The sequence below is a fragment of the Brassica napus genome, unplaced genomic scaffold (assembly GCF_020379485.1).
Source record: "Brassica napus cultivar Da-Ae unplaced genomic scaffold, Da-Ae ScsIHWf_562;HRSCAF=843, whole genome shotgun sequence".
In the NCBI taxonomy this organism is placed as follows: domain Eukaryota; kingdom Viridiplantae; phylum Streptophyta; class Magnoliopsida; order Brassicales; family Brassicaceae; genus Brassica; species Brassica napus.
In genome coordinates this window covers 33236-56921 of record NW_026016623.1, presented here as the reverse complement: position 1 = coordinate 56921, position 23686 = coordinate 33236, and the positions used below count along the sequence as shown (strand labels likewise).

General features: G+C 32.7%; 2 protein-coding genes and 1 pseudogene across 2 annotated transcripts; all 3 read right to left on the bottom strand.

The window, feature by feature from the left end:
• Window positions 1-4: 4 nt before the first annotated feature.
• Window positions 5-845, bottom strand: LOC125604547 (annotated as a pseudogene).
• An 11955-nt stretch (window positions 846-12800) lies between these two features.
• Window positions 12801-15181, bottom strand: LOC125604548 (acetylornithine aminotransferase, chloroplastic/mitochondrial-like). The gene is made up of 3 exons (XM_048774864.1): window positions 14718-15181; window positions 14109-14543; window positions 12801-13491 (listed from the first exon to the last, which is right to left on the bottom strand). Exons 1-3 carry the CDS (start codon window positions 15102-15104, stop codon window positions 12967-12969), a joined length of 1347 nt encoding a protein of 448 aa, XP_048630821.1. The 5' UTR covers window positions 15105-15181; the 3' UTR covers window positions 12801-12966.
• A 453-nt stretch (window positions 15182-15634) lies between these two features.
• On the bottom strand, window positions 15635-23608 carry LOC125604551. The gene is made up of 5 exons (XM_048774867.1): window positions 23186-23608; window positions 16570-16626; window positions 16339-16401; window positions 16174-16242; window positions 15635-16091 (listed from the first exon to the last, which is right to left on the bottom strand). Exons 1-5 carry the CDS (start codon window positions 23483-23485, stop codon window positions 15993-15995), a joined length of 588 nt encoding a protein of 195 aa, XP_048630824.1. The 5' UTR covers window positions 23486-23608; the 3' UTR covers window positions 15635-15992.
• Between the last annotated feature and the right edge of the window lie 78 nt (window positions 23609-23686).

Genomic DNA, 23686 nt, shown 5'->3' with positions numbered 1-23686 from the left:
TTGCAATATCGTCATCAGGCTCCGAAAAAACATTAACGTCACAGATGTGTTTTCCAACATAAGTTGTTCTATAAACGGAAGGACTGTCTTGGATCTGTTGCTCCCGCTTCTTAGCGTTGCAGTTTCGGTCTTTGGCATAGGCGCAACGGTAGTAACACCTGTGCAAGTAAGTCCGAAACTCATTATTTAGTTACCAAGAGTACTCAATAAAACAGAGTAATACTCTGTTTTGATATTTTTTTCTAACCTTTGGTGGGAAGAGGCTTTGATTTTCTTTTGTCCGTACTTCCTCCAACTAAAACCGTCGTTTAGAAGCGGAGTTGGTGAATCATGGCTGTATTGCTCTAAACATTCTTCTTCATTGCTGTTGCTTCAACATGGAATATTCTAAACGATCAAATCAAACGTCCAATAATCAATATACAAGTATTATTATTAGTATTTTTTCAGTCAATTACTTCTTGGAAGATTTTCGGGCCGTCCCGGGGGTTGCCTTGCACTGAGAAGAGTCACGGTGTGGTTGAGTGTTAGAAGATGCAAAAAGAGAGATAGCAAAGGAGAAGGAATCAAGAAGGGTATCGAAGAGAGGCTCGATTGAAACTGAGCTTGTCCTCCGGTGTTCGAGCACCGTCTTCAAGAGATTGGCGCTTTATTGGCCACGAAGCAGCGCCTCAACTGCCTTGTCAGCGCCGTGAAACATGTTCGTTTAGAGTTGTGGATAAGAGTCTAGGACATAGAGAGCAAGAAGAGGTATGTTTCTAAAGTTGTAGCTATGTATGCCTTTTCGAATGTTGGGTACGACTACGTTATATTTATAGATTTTACAAGACTCGGGTTGCGTTTCATTAGTGCTATAAAAATAAACTATTTAATTACATTTGGTAGTGGAGGTTTTTGAATGTTTCGTTATTTACACGAGGACCTTTGCATTACATTTGATTTTCAAAAAAAAAAATATTCAAAGGTTTTGTGGGGTCGCTATCTTTTGTTTCGTTTAAAAAATTTTTTATTTAAGAATGACGAAGATAGGCGACCCAACAAAACCTTTGATTCCTTTCGCAAACTTTCGACGGTACTCAAAGTCTAACATGCTGGCTTCTATTACATAAAACTGCCTCACGTGCTTACACTGACCGACTTCAATCTGTTAGTCAAGCTATGCGGTAGTAGTCCGAGCAATTTACACGTCTCAAATCTAAACGTGCTGATACATGTATAATGTATTTATTATAAATACCAATAGAATCTACTATTTTTCTTAGCAAAAGGATAAAAATAGTTTGAAATATATATATATATATATATCTCCTATATTATTTGAAAATTATTTAAAGTATCTTTTTGTAGTCACGTGTCATCACTAGAATGATTTTTAGTTAATGACTTTTAATTATTCAATATATTTTATTATTTCAGAATATGTAATAACATATAATATATAAAATTATTTTATATATAATGTTCATCCCGTGCACGGCGCGGATCTTAACCTAGTATATATATATATATATATATATATATATATATATATATAAAGCTTTTTAAGAAGCCTAAAATAAGAGACTTGCAATGGATCCACACAAATTTTCCCGTCTCTTAACTAAGTCTCTTAAACTCACTTTTTCAATTTAAAATATTAAAAATGATTAAAAATCTCTAAGTGTCTCTTAGGGATAATGATACTCTAAGAAAACAATAATTCAACGCCTAATTTCTAGAATGACTAAACGAACACTTAGATTATTAGTTAGGCGATTTAAATGCTTATAAATTATAACAATATACTAAATACATATAATGTTTTATATTAAATATCATTATTTATAAATGATAAAGTTTATTTATTTTGGTCTTGTAAGATTTTTATTATAAAATAATAATTATTATATTTTCTGCGTAATAAACTATATATGATTTATTATACAGTATTATAATTATTTAGGCGATTTAGAAGATAATTACCACGATTTATAAGACTTAGCGCTTAAGCGCCACGTAGCCGGCCGCCTATACCGCTTTTTATAAAACTTAATAAAATTTAGTGACTATTATGAAATACATATATAGTAATACATTATTGCTAACTATAACACATCTTCTTACATTTAGAGAGAATGTACTTTTCACTGCACATATATATTTTTTACCTCAAATTATGTGATACAGTCTAAGACATTAAAATCTAACCTGAGAAACATTTATTCTATTAAATAGAATTCACAAAATTGGACCATTATTTAGAAATTTTATCAAATGTACATAACTTAATTATAATTTCTTTATATCTTTAATTTTATTTAAAAATAAATATTTATTAAGAAAATTCTAACAATATCTTTTAAAAATCTTTTCAGAATCATTTTAAATTTTATTTCCAAAAATTGATTACTTTAAATTTTAGTTATCATAAAATACAATCAAAAATTTAAACTTAATTTAGTTTCGATTTATGAACAAAAATTAAAAATTATATAAAATATTTTATTGATAATAACAACTTACATTTATTACTTTTCAAAAATACATTTTACAAAGATTTTGTTGGCAAGCAATATCCATTTCTATTAAAATTTTAAATTAAAAATATCTTATTTATTAAACACATAAATCATGACTTACTACAAATGTGACTTTTAAATTTACACCATCTCTTAGAGGCCACAACTTTAAATGCTTTTATCATGTAAAATTATAACTTATGTCAATAGTTTTTAACACAAATCTAATTCTTATTAGTGATTAATTTTAATTTACAACCGTTTTGTAAATGAAACATTTAACCTCTTTACGTATCGTATATATAAAGCTTTAGTCAACTATTATTAGCGTTTATATATTCAATTGAGTTAAAAAAACCATTTTATTTTAATATTGAAATACTAGACCAAATTGGTTTATTAATCACTATATATAAAGTTTTATATCTCCTACTCACCCCATAAATGACGAACAATATATACATATATATACAAAATGAATATATATGTTAACGAATACATTAAACAATGAACACGTTTTTATCATCTATATGCATACTAATGTCATTAGCATGAATGACCTATATATGTCAAAAAGGTTAATATTCCAACACAGTTCTATACAAAGAGAACACACATTTATCAAACTAATTTAATGTTACAGTATATAACATAATTTCAACAAAGTTGAACTTTACTTCATATTTAATACTATTTTTCAAATTTACATTTAAATTATTTTATTTTTAGAAATATCTTAAATTTATTATTAAAAGACAAAATTAACCCTTCCAAAACATTTATAACTATATAAGAAATATTTACAGAAGTTTATAAATTCAATTTCACCACATAAATAATAAATCCTAAACAATAATCGTTAAACACTATGTTTAAATGTTAGGACATCTTTAATTGATTTTTTTAATGCTATCCAAGTTGGTGTATTTCAAGCAATTTCTCAAATAGGATCTTTACTACAAAATCATTTTGCAAGTACAAAATATTATAGTTTCTTTTAAAAAAATAAGTTTTGTTGTTTTCCCTAGTATCCCAAAAAAATCTTCTCGATTATCTAGGTTCATTTTTAATTTAATTTTCATATAAATTCCAAATTTTAGAAATGAAACACAAAATTATGTAAAATAGTTTTGTTACATAATAATGTTTACAAAATATTTTTTTTACAAATACAAAGAAATATGAAAATAGTATTGTTACATAATAATGTTATATAAATTAGAATCTCTTATATATTAAATAAAAAATTTTGTAATAAATGCATTCACACTATAATCGATACGTGGCAACCTCACGGCGATTTTAGAGCACGCTGACGTGTCATGTGTACAGAGTTTCTCAGCCAAACTCTACATAAATGTGTTCACGCTATATACTTTACGTTTTATTTTTAAATATAAAACTCACGTGTAAGGTTCTAGTAAAACTCACACTATCCAGATTCTTTGATTCAAATCAAAATGGATAATGAATCGAAAGTCCAATTATACATATAGTATTATTTTTATTATTTACGGATAGGCTAGACAAAATATTCGTAAATTTGTTTTCGATTCGTTATCCATTTTGAATCGAACCAAAAATTCAGATATCTGTAATACGAAGTAAATCAAATACTAAACTGCAATATCTGTAAAAAAAGCATATAAAAAATACTAATATTTTTAGGAACGTATATCCGATTTGATCAGTTATATGCAAATATATGCATATATTTAAATAATTAAATATATAAGTTATATATTTATAGTTTATATAATTTTTACAATATTTTATGTATTAAATTTATTATATTTGGTATTAGAATTAATAAAGTTAAATAATAATTTGCTTTTGTAATGAAATATTATTATTATATTATTTTAGATTTTTCATTTATTTTAAATTTTTATTGTATTTATGTATCAAATCGGATATCCGTGAAAATTCTAAAATTTTCTAGATATTTGAGAAACCGAAATTTTCCAGTTATTTAGCAAATCTGAAACAGTTCATGTCATGGTTTATTTTTTGTTGAAATACAGGTATCAAGGTCCATGTTTATTGGATGCAGTTGACTCTGTCAAGTTTCAGGAACTAAGGTACCGAACTACTATTTCGTGTACAAGTTATGTTTTGGCATTATGGGTTTCCAAGTTCTCTTTGTTGTCATTAGCTTTAAATCGGAAAACTTTCTTATGAATTTGCCTTACAGTATATTGTTTAAGATTATATTGAGACTGCTTCAACTAAAGGCTTACATGAGTGGAACTTTCTGCTAGGTAATTAATGGTTACGCCAACGGGACTCCGATTCGGCAGATCAAGGAACCATGCGCTCTCTGGAGCGTGGCTCTCAGGGTTGCACCATTGCGAGAGTTGGAGATAACGTAGCAATAGCGTTGCAAAAAAATGATGCAAATCAAGTAATGTCTGGAGGTGTGTTGTGTCATTCTTATTACCCGGTTTTCAGCAGCAAATGACAATACTGACTTTTGACTAAAAATCAGGTCATTATTTTGTTTTATTTTTGATGAATATATCAGTGTTTTGTGGAAACCCTAAAGAGATGGATCAAACTGATTTAAGAGGAGAATGCATTAGCTGGTAATCAATCTCACAAGATGTTGTCAAAGCTTGGAGAAGCAAAAGCAAAGTTGATAATCTAAAGAATCACAAAATCATTGTGTAGGGATCCAAGAAGTGAGGAGTTTTATGAAGAGAGTAATAAAGACCACTTCACGTCTTCTCCTACAGTTAGACATGATGTTTATGTTGTTTAGTTTTCAGAGTCAGAGATTGTTGTTCCAACATGATAAATTCTGTTTGGTGGAATATGTTTTAATTATTTTTAAATTGTAAAAGAGCACTAAACTGTATTTTCTTTGTTTGTTTCAGATTTTATTTATATATATATAACTATTTAATATTGTGTGTATATATATATATATATATTGTAACATATTTTACTTATTTGACTTCTTTTTTTTTTGTGTGCGGCAATGGCATGACGTCAGTGTGTATATGTTATACTAGGTGTTTATCCGCAATTTTACGGGTAGTTATATTATATAAAAAATATATATTATTTTTACACTATTATAATTTTTAAATAATAATTAGAAATTTTTAATTTTAACTTAATTTTAATTTTTAATTTTAAATTTTTAATTTCAAATATTTGGATAATCAAAATTTCAGTATATATTTTTATAAGATATGTGAGATTTAAAATAGTTCAAAAACATAAACCTTAGTCATTAAAAATCTTTCTATTACAGAAAATAATATTGTAATTAATTCAGATAATTGGTTGTAGAATTACTTTATATTTTAGATTAATACATGAAAAACCGAAAATACTCTAGCTCTCAAGAGAGAAAAAAAAAAAGAGTGTGTTTTTTTGTGTAACTCAAGTATAACTAATACAATGATCGGAGACTTTTATTATGAAAGATCTTTTGTAAACGGTTTTGGGTGAGCTTTAAAAACATAAAAGTTATAATAATTTCTTACCTACAAATATAATTCTTTTATATAATAATATATAACCATTAAATTTATTTCTATAAAAAATGCTAAAGCATTTTAATTAATTATATATAACTAATTGATAAAATGAAGAAATTGATAAAACATATATATCTTTCTTTAATTCTACAATTAGTTACCATAAATCATTATTTGTAATATCATTTGTGTTATTTGGTAATTTGTATTAATTAGTTCTAGAGTTAAATTATGAGAAAGATTACATAGACAATTCGACAACCGACAATATTACCTGCCTTATGAGGATCTACGCCTAACTGGATCACATGAGCCGTCTTACGAAGACCTATGCTGATCGGATTTACTTGCACCATGTTGAAGATCTCTTGTAAGTCTTTCTTCCATAGTCTGTATAATTGTTTTATAAATCGCTTTCTCCTGGAATTGAAACCTAGACCTCACATAATGCGCAATCTGCAAGAAATTGCATAGCCTGGGATTTGAACCTCAGACCTGGGTGTAGAAGCCTTTAAACCTTAACCATTAGGCTACGGTGCTTCCACATTAACAAATTATGTTAGTTCATCTATATTTAAGATGCTTAATTGTATGTTTGGAAACATAGATTAAATTTGGTAATTCTATGAATAGTTTCCTTTTAAAAAATTTAATTAAATAAATAAAAATGAAAAATATCAACCAATAAAATTATAATAATTAATTGGAGAATTCTTCTATGAGCAACATGTCAGCATAAATCACTAAAGTGACTTCTCAATTAATATATAGGAAGATAGTTGTTTGCGTATATGTCAACTTCGCCGTCATTTTCCATAAGTTCTTTACTAAATACGAAACATAAGCTAAGATAAATACAGAGATGAAAATTTCACATTCACAATTATCTATACATTATGAATAAGACAAATCTATACTATTATTTGCGAAGTAAATTTTTGGAATCGAGCTCTCACGTTAAAAGTTAGAGTGGTTAATAACGTTTATACCCTTAATGAATAAAATGTATAACTAAACTAAAAATTAAAAACAAAATTTAATTTATTTGATTAGATAATCTCTCACGTTAAAAGTGAGAGTGGTTAATAACGTTTATACCCTTAATCTATACTATTATTTGCGAAGTAAATTTTTGGAATCGAGCTCTCACGTTAAAAGTTAGAGTGGTTAATAACGTTTATACCCTTAATGAATAAAATGTATAACTAAATTAAAAATTAAAAACAAAAATTTAATTTATTTGATTAGATAATCTCTCACGTTAAAAGTTAGAGTGGTTAATAACGTTTATACCCTTAATGAATAAAATGTATAACTAAACTAAAAATTAAAAACGAAAATTTAATTTATTTGATTAGATAATTGGTTAAAATTAATAATAGTAAGAGTTATCCAAAAATCTGAAAATATAATTAAAAAAAGAGATAATTTCTGTATATATTGTATTTTTAACTGAAAAAGTTTTTTAGTAAAAAGTTAAAAACATGAATTATATAACTAAATATTAATCAAATAAAATTATTAATTATATAATTAAAAATAGAATATTTAATTATCTAAAATCTAAAAATAAAATTAACAAAAAGATAATTTCTATATATATATATTGTATTGTTATCTGAAAAAGTTAAATACATAAATTACATAATTAAATATTAATCAAATAGATTTTTAATTATATAATTAAAATATAATATTAAGTTATTTTAAAATTTATTTTAGTATAAAATATAGTGTACAAAGAACTTTTCAAAAATTATGAAAATATTTAAGCCTGCATCGCGGACAAAACACCTAGTAGTAAGTCTATATAACGACCATATGAATTGGTTGTATTAGAATATCCATTGGTGTTAGATTCTTTTTGGAAACAAATTTCATAAATCAAATTTGAAAACTATAAAGAGTTCAAATTCGAATTATGTTTTCTTTCAGATTCAAAATTGGAGTGGTTTGAAAAACTTCAGTGTTTTGTATTTAAAAGCCTAACTAAGAAATCAAACTGAAAATTAAACATGTGATATAAATATATGTACACATTACCCATATGCTAAGCTTAAGTTTGAAATCTAAGGGGTCAAAAACTCCATATAATTAATTCGAAAATAGTAGGAAACTACCATGTAATATACATTATAAATTCCTTTTGTCAGATAATAATAGAAAATGTAATTATCTGAGTCGGTTTTCGAGTTGACTGATTACTAGGATCAAATAAAAGGAATCAATACTGTTCTTATCTACATCTTTGAACTCCAGGGTGATTAACTTTAGTGATTTTATATTGTAGTAATCAAATAGGATTCCATAAGTTTATATTGAGTAAGTATATAAATAAATTCTTGCTTATATAATTTTGGTGTAATGTTAGATACTGGAACATAACATGACAAGAAGTAAACATTCACCCAAAGCTTGGATATGTAATTATATAAACATTCACTTTGTTGTCGTTTGAACAATTGGAAGAGATAAGAAAACGTCTGGTAAATGCTGCTGCACTTGAAGAATAAGAGTTTTTTTTTTTGACAAAGGGAGAATAAGCAAATATTTGTTGTGCATGTTTTGATCATGCTAATGTCAGAGATGGACAATGGCATTTTACAGTTTGTGGATTGTCAATTAGTTTGAACTTTCCCGTTTTGTATTCGTATGCAGAATTTAGTTATTCCTACAAGAAGCTACATAAATTGCTTATCTTTATATAATGACTTAAGGAATGTAAAATAATCTGAAGTAACCAAATCGGTAAATCCGGTTGATGTAAACGGTGCATTTTGTTTTTCGTTGAGATGGTAAAATACTACTCAACTAGGTGATTTTTCCATGCTCATGCACGGGTATAAATATTTTTAAATTAAATATATTATAATAATTGATTGTTACTTACTTTTAATTTCAAATTAATTTATAATTTATATGCATCATTTATATTAATAATATTATATTACTTTAATTATACATATGATTTTATATATGTTTTATCTAATCAGTTTTGTTGTTTTTCAGTCGATTTAATTATCATTTCGGTAAATTAGATTGCATATATGAATTCAACTATAGTATTTTTATTCTATATTTTAAAATTTTGATTAATTTCTTGTTTGCATTTAGGTGGTTGTTTTCTTCGATATGTAAATATATTTTATGAAGATTATGTATAACTTAAGATATATTGTGCTTAGAATGAAATAAAAAAATAAACTAAAGTGTTTAATTCCAAATTACATAAATTAATATAACGAAACGATAATATTCTGAAGTCTCATGCATATATATAAATTTTACAAAAGAACTAAATTGTAATAGTTAGTTAATATTTTATTTTCATTTTAAATATGTTTTGAGTTGTTCTATGATTTATATTTATAAAATAAATTACTATTCTTATAAAATTATATATTCTTATCGTAATTAAATCTATAATTTTAGATATAAATTGGATTAGTGGAATCATTCATGTTGTGAGTATATTGAGTTACATATATTCCTTCAAATTCAAAATGAAGTATATTTATTTTTTTATTATAATTAAGTCAAATGTGTATGTATTTCATAATATATATCAAATTTTATGTTGATGTTTTTGTAAAAAATATTAGAAAATAAAGCGATGATCAATAGGAAGTTACATGCGAAAGTAGCTGATACATTTTTGAAAGCTCATGTACACATATCAATATTTACAATAATTAAAATATTTTAAAATTTCTAAATAACTTTATGCCTTTGATTTATTGAATGGAAACTAAAATTTATTTTAAATAACCTTAAAAATGAGAATTCAGATTTGCTTTGGTATTTTGATTATGGTTCTATTAAGTTCCACAAATATAAAAACATAATATTTAAAAGAATATTTAATATTAAGAAAAAATAACTTAAATAATGATAAAATATAATATATCTACCTCATTAAACTATTTTGCAACTATTTTTATTTTAAAATTTTAATTTTAGTTTTTCTAATATCTCTTAAAATATGCAGTAAAAATTGTAATTGTATTTTAAAATAATATTATATAAGTAAAATATAATTTATCAATATTTTTCTGTAATTGAAAGATATAATAGTCAACTAAATTTATGAAAAATAAAATATAAAACAATTCAATATTACTAATTATAAAATATTTTTAGACAATTAAGCATATATCAGTTTATGTAACTTAATTATTTTATGTAATCATCTAAGAAAATATATAGATATAAAAATATTTTTATTACTTAGAATTTTTTTTGTATTGTTTAAATTATGTTTTAAAAGAAATAATATTTATGTTTCTAATATCAATATTATCTGGGTAAAATGTTTTTAATGAAATCACATTATATAGAAATTTATAATTTTCATCTAAGAAAAAAATATATATAAAGAAAGTATTTTATTAGTTCAAATTATATTTTATGTTATTTAAAAATATTTTTTACATGTATTATTTCTATTTTGTGAAGTTTCCTTTTTTATGAAATCATATTATATATACTTATATTTTCTTTTTTTCAATTATTTTTTTTAACTTTATAAAAAATTTCCTTTTTATTATATGCGTATATTTTCAGAATTTTTTAAAAGGAAACTAAATAAAATAATAAATAATTGTATTTTAAATGTAAGTTAATTCATTAAGGGTATCAGTGTAATCAACCATAGTCAGAGTTAATGTGAGAGCCACACATAGGAAACTGACTTCTCAAATAATATTATAGAGATAATTCAAACTATTCAATATTTACGCTTAAGCAATAACAAATAAAAATTTTGTTTCATCAACTCTAAAATAGAATTTCATCTATGGTTCTATATCAAGATGGCCACTTATATTGTGTTTTTAGTAACACATATACATTAAAAAAATATTATACGTTATTTATTTGATATGAGTAAGTGGGTTAAATAAAGAATTTAATGAACAAAAGCATTTATCAAAAAAATATACAATAAATTATACTGAATTTTTTATTATGATCGATAAGTAATAAATTAATGGATCATTTAAAATATACGCCCAAGACATAAATTTTGTACTTATGCTAAATATTTGACATAAATATTATGAATATTAGGAAAGTCATAACTAAAATAAACAAACTTTCTATTGCACATATTTTCTTTGATGAACATAAAATTTTATTTCTCTATATATAATACACAAACCTTATCATAATACCTAAAGAAACAAAATATATAACAATCTATAAAGAAAAAAATACCAAAATATTTCAAATATATTAAAGAAGTAAAAGTATTAAATAGCATAAAATGAAAAATAATAAATAACCAAAAATATATATATATATATATATATATATATATAAATAAAATAATTTTTATTTTCATATTTGATGAACATATAAGTGTTTTGGATCAAAAACAATTCAAACAAAATCACAATACTATATTTCTCATATATTAAAATAGTGTACAAATTATTAATTAACACCAGTTTGAATATGAATTGCTAAAAAGCTATAGAAACATAAATATGAGATACAGGAAGATGGTGTTTTACGGATGGTTTCTGGAAAGATAAGGACTTATTTTCAGGACAAGGATGGTATAGTACACTACCAGGGTTCGATGGGTTGTTAGAGGCTAGGAATGTAATGGCATGTCTCTCTCCTCTTCATGCGGAGTTAGAGGCATTAATTTGGACAATGGAATGTATGAAGAATTAAGACAATTTGGGTGACATTTGCAACGGATTGTTCCCAAGTGGTGAAGATAGTTTCGGAACCAGAGGAATGTCCAGCATTTGAAAGCTACCTAGAAGACATTATGCTTCTGAGAAGGAGCTTCACCAACTCAAGCATCGTTCATGTGCCTAGGACGGAAAACACAAAGGCGGATCGCTTGGCACGCAGTGCGCGGATTTAGTCGTCTTTCGTCATACACATGGATGAAAAGATGCCACATTGGTTTACAGAGTCTACATGAGTCTGTAAATGTTTGCTGTCAAAAAAAAAAAAAGAATACAAAAATAAAAAACAAAGTGTAATTCAGTTTTCTAAGAAATAACCATTAAATTTTTTTATAACTTTCTTTTACCAAAATACAAGTTTTTTACATTCTAATATCAAATAATCAAAACTTTTTGTGTGATTTTTGGATAGAGATAGATTGCAAGTTGTCTACAAAATTACAAAAAAAAAAAAAATTAGAAACACCATTACCAACAAAAATTATTATTTAGCAACTTCACCTAAAACAGAACCACTCCCAAATAAAATAAATATATCTTTAAAAATAAAAATCTTTACAAAATTCATTTGACAACAAATCGAACAAGTTTAAATAAACAACGAGAATTTACAACCTTTCAGTTTAAATAAAAAATTAAATTTTGCTGAGTTTATTAACATAAATGATACATAAAATAAGTTAACATCTAAAATTATTATATACTTTATTGTTGTTTTAAACTCAAAAGTCACATATGATCATTCTTTTTCTCCATTATGTGAAAAGTAAAACTGATATTCAGTTTTTTTTTTGTTACTTACGTTTTAGATATTTCAATTTTAAGTGAATATACAACTATTCAAAACTAGAGTAACAGCAATATCATGGCATACAAAATTATAACATTCTAAATGAAACAATTCATTCTCTAAATGTTGGAACCTTCTGTAAAATTTATAATACATACACACAGACTGAAATAAAAACAATAATTCAAATATAAAAGAACACAAAACAAGTCAAATAACAATATTAAAAATAAATTTGTACAAAAATTATAGTATATAATCCACGCGTATCCCTAGTTAATTATTAATACCCTATCAAAAAAGAATTATACACACTTAATCATGAATGAACCAGGAAAAACATGTTTCAAAAAAAAACAGAACCAAGAAACAGCAGTTACGAACTGTAACAGGCAAATTTACTGTTACACTTGAGCTTATTTAAGTAAAGTATAGAATTTTAAAAACACAGTTCATAGTCGATGAACAATTATGTTCAACCTCAATATTCAGTCAAGCGCAGTTAAATTATGGAAAATAATCTCAACCGCACGTTCGATTTCCTCCTCCGATATAATCAACGGCGGAACAATCCTGACGACATTCCCTTTCCCTGCCGTCAAGATCAGAAGACCAGAATCACGACAAGCATCGACCAACGGACCTGCCGGCACGTCCAGCTCCACTCCTATAATAAGCCCTTTTCCTCTAACTTCCTTCACGTGCAAGTTTCCTCCGAGTTTCTTCACCAACAGATCCTTAAAGTATAAACCTTTGCTGGAGACACTGGCCAAGAAAGAGGGTTTAGATACTTTATCAAAAACAGCGATGGCTGCACTACACACAAGAGGGTTCCCTGCAAATGTGCTTCCATGATCTCCATATTTGATGGTCTCAGCAACTTTTTCAGTTACAAGCACCGCTCCAATTGGTAAACCACCTGCTAAAGGCTTTGCAACTGTCATTATGTCAGGTGTTACACCAAATGCTTCATATGCCCATAGGTTACCGGTTCGACCCAAACCACACTGAACCTGGAGACGTAGAGAGACCAAAAGAACAAGATCAAAGTCAAGAATAGTCCTGGGAATATTCTCTGAAACCCAAAAACCGAACTGAAACCGAACCAAAATTTACAAAAACCCAAACGGTTTTTATTTCTCTAAACCCGAAAAAAAACAAAACCAAACCGGAATCAAACAAATAACTAAATGGGTACCTAATATTTGAAATGTAATAAAAATATTAATTATTTAATTATATATATAATATCATTTATAAATAATAAAAATAATAATTATTTTTTATATTTTATAATTTATAAATAAAAATATCCACCCCCACCACCCCCCCCCCCCCCCCAACACCCCCGGAATTACCCAAATTACCTGTATATTTTTTGGGTTTTCGTTTTTGCCGGGATTTTTTGGTTTTTAGCTTTAAACCAGAATCAAACCCGAACTTTTTCTAATTCGGTTCACTTCGGGTTTTATACTAGAAACCCGAGTGGAACCTAACATTACCTGATCCGATCCAAAAAAATGTGCAGGTCCTAAACACCCCAACCCAAATAACATGAACGGATCCGAACCAAAAATCCAAATGCGCAGCACTAGTCAGGAATTTCAAGCTATTACACTATGATATGTACCTCATCGAAGACGAGAAGAGATCCTGCAGCATCACAAGCTGAGCGAAGAGACTGGAGAAACTCTTTTGTAGCAGAGTAAACCCCACCTTCTCCTTGAATAGGCTCCACAAACACAGCAGCTATTTTACCCAAGCGGATAAGATCAGTGGCTGCTTGAGTGTTACCGTATTCCAAGAATGTAACGCCTGGCATGATAGGTTCGAAAGGAGTTCTGTACTGTTCTTTGCTTGTTAATGCAAGAGCTCCTAAGGTTCTACCATGGAAACTATTCGTAAAGGCGATGAAGCTTGTGGCGACTTCTTTGTCTTCAGGATGGGTGAATCTCTGGAACTTTCTAGAAAACTTGATGGCTGCTTCGTTGGCTTCTGTTCCAGAGTTACAGAAGAATACACGGTCTGCAAACGAACTTGCCACAAGGCGTTTCGCTAGTTCAATCTGCAGAGAAGTTGGTAACATTTCAAAACTCTAGTATCGTGGTGTATGAAGTTGAAGTATACAATATGAGCACGATAGCATACACAATGATTAAGAATGCACATATATGGCCTAGACACAAGTTCCAAGTTCCAACCTTAGGACTAATGTTACTAAAAGATACCAAATTAATACCTGAGGAATGGTGTAATAGACATTGCTGACGTGGGCAAGAAGAGCAGCTTGGTCAGTGACAGCTTGAAGCCAATCAGGATCTCCATGGCCCAGAGCATTCACAGCGATTCCAGATGCACAATCAAGATACTCTTTCCCTTCTGCGTCCATCAATTTACAACCTTTCCCACTCGAGAGAACCACTGGAGCACGCGCGTAGGTACCCACCAGAACTTTCGCCTCCTCTTCAATCACCTTCTGGCTCACGCTCGCTTTCACCGAACCCGCGTTAGTCAATACACTCGCGATCCGGCCGTTGAATCTGATTGGGGTTCTGATCGGACGGCGTAGGAGGCTCTTCTGCAACCACGGCGCTCGCGGGAGGGTGATTTCGCCTAGAGACGCCATTTCTTTTTTCGCTTTTGGTCGGAGAAGGAACAGAGTCGTTAAAAAAAGACAGTGAAGCTGAAACTAAACTTAAGTGTAGGGTTTTAGGCTTTTAGATTTAAAATCAACTGATAATAACCCTATACTTCTTCATAATTACAGTTTAGGACTGATTGTGTTGGATTGACAATGTGAACCAAAATTAGCAAGAGGAGATTTTAAAGACAGTAGAGACTAGAGAGAGACATCATATGACATAAACAATTCATTAATCAAATTACAAAGTTATAGCTGTAACTTGTAACTGGTACACTTTAAAAAAAAAAAATGGAATTAATAGGAATAGAATAAAATGAATGAAATGGAATGTAATAGAAAGATAGAATTGATATGAAATGTTTTGTTTTGTATTTTGTTTCGTTTTATTTGGACTTGATATAATATCATTCCATTCCATTCATGTTAGATGGTAAATTTCTTTATGAAATTAATGGAACTGATCATTCCACACAATTTCATTCCAAAATAGGTAATCCAGTTACAGTATAAAGAGTTTTGGAACGTGTTATATTGATAGAAAGGACCATGTGATCTTGCAATACATATTACTAAAGACAGTAAGAAAGATAGAAGTGTATCTATGATGGTGATTACATCTCATCCTGTGAAAATGGGAAAATGACAGAGCAAAAAATCATACTACTGCCTAGAGAAGAGGATATATCGAGAAACATAAACTCGAATGACCTCACCTTGAGGCCAATATTCTACAGCGGCCACGGGAAATGGCCAAAAGGGTTAACAGTAATCTACATTGTTCATACTCATATAGTTACAGTTAAAAAACATATTTGTGGGTAGGAGGTATAGTGGTTTGAGTGTGATGGGAAAAACTAAAGAATAATATGCTCATGGGCTCGTGTCGGTATCTAGTGGCATGTTTAGGTCAGGGAGCAAGAAGGAGGAGCCTTGTTCGCGTTTGCAGGACAAGGCAGATTGTGACTCAGCCTGCAACATATGAATATGATCTACTTGTTCAGTTACATGATAATTTGTAAATGTCTAGAGAGAAAGGGAAAAATAGGCTCACCTTCATCTTCTTTAGAGCATTGTTTCTTGCTCTTTGTTGCTCGACCAACTCGCGCATACTTGCTAATTCCTGATTCAAGAGAGAAAAAAACAATAACCAATACTAAGATTAGCACACCGACTTAATATAGAGACATGCATAAGAAAGTCAAAAGAAGGCTTGTACATTTTTCAGGCCTCTGCTTTCCTTCAAGAGCATGACTTCCTCATCTTTTAGCTCCGCCAGAGTCTGTCCACAAGGACGCATTTATTAGAGAAAATCGACAGATATGTAATGATATTCCTTGGCAGAACTTCAGAGTATATGTCTAAACATATTCATATACGCCATGGATGAGCCTTGTAATATAGTCCCAGTAAATGAAGAAACAGTCATTTCTGTTTTTTACTTTTTTACCTTTTTCTTCCTTGATCTTTTGAACAGAGTTGTTGTTATTGCACTCGTTTGAAAAACCTGTACACCAAAAGCCAAAACTCAGATCAGATTATGGCTTATGACTTACGACCCCACCAGATAAAAAGCCAGCTCACACCAAACTTATACCATAAAAACAAATTAGTTTTGTTTTCTTTATAAAGAAATCACACACCTACTATTGGTTTATTATAGGTACATTGTATACGGTTTAGTGGTACAGTTAGATTGATTCAATAACCGGTTTGTTCCGGATAAGCCGTCAACATGTATATATCGTGTGTTGCTCACACTTTACTCAATAACAGAAAAGTATTCCTTTTACTCTCTCTCTCCTTTTGTCATCTTGTGTTCTAAACCTCCATGAATGACGTAAGGAGATCTTTCTCTTCTGTTCATCTCTAAACACTAATATGGTATCAGAGCGTTGAGCTCAAGCTCAACATCGTTTCTTCCTGATCTTTTTGAGCTTCGTTTTGCTCTGTTTCTTCGATCTCGTTTCTTTTGTCGTTTTGCTGCGTTGCTGCGATGGTGGTTAATCTCCGCCGTTCTCGCCGAACTGGTCGTTTCACGCGTGCTGGTAGCTCGAATCCACAGCTTAACAGCCCTTCTCCCTCCGCTGGAACTGTGGGTGCTTCGCTTGTTCCGGATCCGTTTGCTGCCGCGATGAACCCAGATAGCGTTCACTCGCCGCTGTTTCTTCACCATGCCGATCATCCCGGGTTGTTGATTATCTCCATTACTTTGGACGGTTCCAACTACACCCAATGGTGCTCTGCGATGAAGATTGCCCTCGACGCAAAGAACAAGATCGCGTTTGTTGATGGGTCTCTCCCTCGTCCTGATTCCGCTACCCCTATCTTTCGAATCTGGTCTCGTTGCAACAGTATGGTAAAATCTTGGCTCCTAAACTCGGTTTCCTCTCAAATCTATGGTAGTATTTTGTCGTTTGATGACGCCACTGAGATCTGGGTTGATCTTCATAATCGCTTCCATAAGACAAATCTACCACGGACTTTTCAGTTGATTCAACAGATACAGGACCTTCGTCAGGGTTCCCTTGATCTCTCTGGGTATTACACCACTCTCAAAACCCTTTGGGATAACTTGGATGGCACGGAATCTCCTGAAACCTGTCTCTGTTGCAAGACAACAAGTTGTTTAAGCCAACGTGCAGCCAAAGCCAAGATTGAACGAGGCAGAATCATAAAATTCTTGGCTGGTCTTAATGAGAAGTATTCTATCATCCGTAGTCAGATTCTCATGAGAAAGCCTCTCCCTGATCTTGCTGAGATTTGCAACATCTTATATCAAGATGATAGCCAGCGTCAGTTTAACTCTGTCATTGCACCAACTGCCTTTCAAGTTAGTCATGGTGTCTCTCAGTCCTCTGTGCTGCCTGCATCCTCTAACTCGGTCTCACCTGGTGGAAATGCTGGTGACTCAAACGTTTCTACTCAGAGCGCCTTGAATGCTTTCCAAAGGAAGCCTGGAGCTGTTTGTTCTCACTGTGGAAACACTGGCCATGTAGTTGACCGTTGTTACAAGCTACATGGATACCCAGTTGGCTGGAAGAAAGGGAAATGGAACAATGATAAACCTTCACAACCGAAGCCTCCTGCTGTTACAGCCAACGTTGCTGTCCAGGACACTTCTTCTGTTGTTTCTGGTCTTGACAATCTCGTTGGGAAGCTGAACAAAGATCAAATTCAGAACTTTATTGCCTACTTCAGTTCACAACTTCAGCTCCAACCTGATCGTGGTGCTTCTCATGCTTCTGCATCTCAGTCCACTGACCAGTCGGGTATATCTTTCTCCTCTTCCACGTTCAGTTTTATTGGAATTCTCAGTGTCACTCAATGTGCCACTGATAAGCACACTTGGATAGTAGACTCTGGTGCAACACACCATGTATCTCATGAACGTGATGCCTTTGATACTCTTGATACTTCTGTTGAGCATTTCGTGAATCTTCCTAATGGTTCCACTCTCAAAGTTAGTGGAATCGGTCGGATCAATATCAATGACACTTTGACTCTACAGAATGTTCTCTTCATCCCCGAATTCAGACTTAATCTTCTGAGTGTCAGTTCATTAACTTCTGATATTGGCGCTCAAGTGATCTTTGATTCTGGTTCTTTCACTATACAGGATCCTATCAGGGGATCGACGATTGGAAGAGGTAAGAGGATTGCGAAGCTGTACGTCCTGGATGTCGCTGACAGAAGCTCTGCGGCACCTGCTTCTTCTTCTTCATTTGCTAATACTGTTGTTGATGCTTCTGTTTGGCACCAACGTTTTGGACACAGTTCTTTTGAGCGTATAGAGCTTCTTTCTGATGTACTTGGATTTTCAAAGACAAAGAATAAAGGATTAATGCATTGTGACGTTTGTCATCGTGCAAAACAAAAGAAATTGTCCTACCATTTACATCCTAAGCTGTGTTCTATGCCATTTGAGCTTCTCCACATTGATGTCTGGGGGCCCTTTTCTGAACCTACCCAAGAAGGATATAAATACTTCCTCACCATAGTTGACGATCACACACGCGTCACTTGGGTTTACCTTCTTAAACTGAAAAGTGATGTCCTCACTATCTTCCCGGAATTCATTCGAATGGTGGAGACACAGTATGATGCTCACATTAAGTCTGTTCGAGCAGATAATGCTCCTGAGCTACGCTTTGACGCTCTTTACAAGGAAAAGGGGATCATACCTTATCACTCATGTCCTGAAACTCCTGAGCAAAACTCTGTCGTAGAACGCAAGCATCAACATCTGCTCAACGTGGCAAGAGCGCTACTCTTTCAATCTGGTGTCCCTCTTAGCCACTGGGGAGATTGCATTCTCACCGCGGTGTTCTTAATAAACAGAACACCCTCTCAAGTTATTGGCAACAAGACCCCCTTTGAGATGCTCACTTCCAAGCTTCCAGATTACTCTAATTTAAAGACGTTTGGATGTCTTTGCTATGCTAGTACGTCTCCGAAGGGTCGCCACAAGTTTCAGGATAGAGCACGAGCTTGCGTCTTCCTTGGATATCCATCAGGTTATAAAGGCTACAAGCTCCTTGACATTCAAAGCCATGCAGTTTTTATATCCCGAAATGTGGTCTTCCATGAGAATCTCTTTCCTTTCCTTCACTCCACTCCTACTGCGGGTCAAGCTGAGTTCTTTCCTCAGTTGCATACTGATTCAGATACCCCTGATACTGTCCCAGCTCCTACTACTGGTACAGATCCTCAGCCTTCTACACGCAGAGTCTCTAAACCTCCGCGTCACCTTCAAGACTATGACTGCAACTCCATCAACTCATGCACCGAGCACCCTATCTCAAACTTCCTCTCATATGACGGTCTATCTGATCCTTATCTGATCTTCATCAATGCTGTCAATAGCATTCCTGAGCCACGTAACTTTGATCAAGCGTGCAAACTAAAAGAATGGTGCGATGCTATGGGAATTGAGATCACTGCTTTGGAAGAAAATAACACTTGGTTGGTGTGCTCTTTGCCTGAAGGAAAGCGAGCTGTGGGTTGCAAATGGGTCTTCAAGGTTAAACTGAATGCAGATGGCACTCTTGAGCGTTACAAAGCGAGGCTTGTTGCAAAGGGATATACCCAACAAGAAGGTATTGACTATGTCGAAACCTTCTCCCCTGTTGCCAAGCTATCCACTGTCAAGTTGCTTCTTGCTGTTGCTGCTGCAAAGAATTGGTCTCTCTCTCAACTTGACATTTCAAACGCTTTCTTAAACGGAGACTTGGATGAAGAAATCTACATGTCTCTTCCTCCGGGATACTCACCGAGACAGGGGGAATCTTTCCCTCCTAATGCTGTTTGCAAACTAAAGAAGTCTCTCTATGGACTCAAACAAGCCTCACGTCAGTGGTTCTTAAAATTCTCTGAGACATTATTACAGATGGGCTTCAAAGTTTCTTCCGGTGATCACACCCTCTTCCTCAAGCATTCTGGCAAAGCTTACATGGCTGTATTGGTTTATGTCGACGACATCATCATTGCAAGTAGTTGTGATAAGGCAACGGAGTTACTCAAAGCAGCTCTTCATGCGTCCTTCAAACTGCGTGATCTAGGCACTCTACGTTACTTTCTTAGTCTTGAGATTGCTCGATCATCAGCAGGCATCTCTGTATGTCAACGCAAGTACATACTTGACTTGTTAACTGACACTGGTCTTCTTGGATGTAAGCCTTCCTCCATTCCTATGGATCCCAGCGTCAAGTTATCTACTGAAGATGGTGATCTTCTACCTAACGCAGAGATGTATCGTCAGTTGATTGGGAAGCTTCTTTACCTGACTTTTACTCGGCCAGGCATTACCTTCGCAGTACATAAACTCTGTCAGTTCACTTCCTCTCCTCGAGCGCCACATCTCCAAGCAGCATATAAAGTCTTGCATTACCTCAAAGGGACGGTTGGTTTGGGACTTTTCTACTCTGCTAATTCCGACATGAAGCTCTCAGCCTTTGCTGATGCTGACTGGGGCTCATGTCCGGATACTCGTCAGAGTGTGTCTGGTCTATGCGTCTTTGTTGGACCTTCTCTCATTGCTTGGAAGTCAAATAAACAAGACACCGTTTCTAGTTCTTCAGCTGAGTCTGAGTATCGTGCAATGTCTGAAGCAGTTAAGGAGATGATCTGGTTTCGAAATATGATGGAGGATCTTTGGATAGAGAGTCGGGAAGCTGCACCGCTATATTGTGACAACACCGCTGCCATACATATAGCCAACAATGCTGTATTCCACGAAAGGACTAAACATGTGGAACGTGATTGTCATATTGTTCGAGAATGGGTTAAGAAAGGTCTGGTGAGAACTCTACATGTCAGAACAGCAAATCAACTAGCTGATATCCTTACTAAACCTTTGTATCCTTCTTCCTTCCGACATCTTATGAGCAAGATGGAGTTCATTAACATATATGCTCCATCTTGAGGGGGAATATTGGTTTATTATAGGTACATTGTATACGGTTTAGTGGTACAGTTAGATTGATTCAATAACCGGTTTGTTCCGGATAAGCCGTCAACATGTATATATCGTGTGTTGCTCACACTTTACTCAATAACAGAAAAGTATTCCTTTTACTCTCTCTCTCCTTTTGTCATCTTGTGTTCTAAACCTCCATGAATGACGTAAGGAGATCTTTCTCTTCTGTTCATCTCTAAACACTAATACCTACCATTCAAGAGATGACTTTAGAGGCACGATAAGGTGGAAAGAAAAGAATCACCTCGAGTTAGCATTAACAAATAACAACTTTGAAAACTTCTAACCGTGTAAATTCAGAATCTTCTTGGTCAACAACATATGCCAAAAAAAAAAAAAAAAAAAAAAAAAAAAAAAAAACAACATATGCCCCTCAAAAGAAAAAGAGAAAACATAGAATCACGTGAGTGGAGCGTGAGTTCTTGGACTTAAACGCGTGTGTTTGGTCGTCACATTCACACGTCATGCTTTTTCCTCCTCAAAACCAAACTAGTGTCACGTATTCTCCACAGCACCACTTGTCCTTATTAATCATTTTAAAAATATTTCTTTATTAATTTCCTCTTCTTCTTTAGTTGAAGACTCTCTACATTGGCTCTCAAAAGAAAATTATACCCACCGATCAAAGTCAACTTCAAAGATCAGAAAACAATCTTAGCTAACTAATGTTTTGTTTTACATAAACTGGTTAACTCAACTGCCTGTCAGCAATATAATATATGACGGACGAGAACCCAATCACTTGCAACAACTGACTTTGACCACTGACAACGCGCCACATCTAATAACCGCCCTCCCCAGTCCCCACTAAACCCTACCACACACGTACCTAATCCACTCATACTCTTCTAAACGTAGATTCAATTCTACGAAAACGCCTCCTAAACCAAACGATAATCTCTCGCATTGACCGGGACAACACTTTACCGTGTAAAAAGAGCTCATCTGCTGACAAGGGGTGCTTTTTTTCAATTTAATTGTTAATGAATGTGTGATTTGACCAGAAGGCACCTCCCTTGAAGTGAGGACTTTTTGGTCTTTCCGTAAAAGCAGAAAGAGAGGTGACTGGGATGCACCAAAAGTGGGAAACGTGACTCTTTGTTTTGCAAAAAGAGCAAAAAAAAAAAAGCAAGAGAGCACCGAGTTTTAAAACTCAAATCAAGAAGTGTTTCCAAGAAGACAACCAAATCTATATATATCGAGAAAGTTAGATATAGTTTCTTGGAAAAGAAAAGAAAGAAACATCAAATTGCCTAATATTGAGTCCACGGTGGGGGTATTTTGGTCAACTAGAAGTCGGTGTACCTATATGATGATGATCATCATTAAGACTAGGCCGATCGTGGATAGATCCCAAGTCTCGTCGTGTGGCCGTCTGGGTAAGGTCAAGGGTATAATTGGAAACAGGTAAGCCCAAACAACAAGAGAACTCGTTAAAAGACCTATGACTGTTTGAAACGCCGCATCGCAAGGGATATGTATACGTCACAGACGCACGAAACAGTACCTACCTAAGAGTCTACGTGCTACACGTAGTTTTCAAATCGGGTAAACCAAAAATAAAACGAGTGAAATGGTCGAGACAAACCTTAGATCTAAAGGTCTCAGAGGGTTTGACGGTGGCGCTGGACTCTCCAAGGCCTTCTACGGTGGTCGAACCACCGCTAAGAGACGTGGCCCCGCTCAAGGAAAGAGGGGTCGTGGGGCTGGCTCGCGTTTGTTCTCCTTTCTTCGATCTCCGTTGACGCACGCTCCATTTCAGCTTGATGGGAGATGCTTCGGCTTTCTTCGGCGGTGTTGTTGGTTCCGAGTGGCGGAGCAGGAGCAGCGCGTCGGCCACCAACGAGTCGTCAGACATAGCCACTTGAGTCCAGTTTTTTCCAAACATAGTCTGAATCTTACACAGCTTTAGAGAGAGAGAGAGAGGTAAGGAGAGGGAGAGATGGTGGCGAAAAAGTAGAGAGGAAGATATCTGTGAGGCAAACTTTAATGTGTGGATTTTGTTATATATATTGAGGAGTTGGATTGAAGAGAACTAGTTTTGTTTTATTTATTTTTCGTCGATAACTGTGGGACCCACTTAAATACA

What these genes read in the sequence shown, in the direction of transcription:
- LOC125604548 (XM_048774864.1), bottom strand. Translation starts at nt 15,104, where the DNA reads ATGGCGTCTCTAGGCGAAATCACCCTCCCGCGAGCGCCGTGGTTGCAG. An exon ending in TCTATTACACCATTCCTCAG is followed by an intron (nt 14,544 to 14,717) that starts GTATTAATTTGG and finishes ACTTCTCTGCAG; the next exon opens with ATTGAACTAGCGAAACGCCT. An exon ending in CTCTTCTCGTCTTCGATGAG is followed by an intron (nt 13,492 to 14,108) that starts GTACATATCATA and finishes CTACGTCTCCAG; the next exon opens with GTTCAGTGTGGTTTGGGTCG.
- LOC125604551 (XM_048774867.1), bottom strand. Translation starts at nt 23,485, where the DNA reads ATGTTTGGAAAAAACTGGACTCAAGTGGCTATGTCTGACGACTCGTTG. An exon ending in AAAGATCAAGGAAGAAAAAG is followed by an intron (nt 16,402 to 16,569) that starts GTAAAAAAGTAA and finishes CCTTGTGGACAG; the next exon opens with ACTCTGGCGGAGCTAAAAGA. An exon ending in ATGCTCTAAAGAAGATGAAG is followed by an intron (nt 16,092 to 16,173) that starts GTGAGCCTATTT and finishes CATATGTTGCAG; the next exon opens with GCTGAGTCACAATCTGCCTT.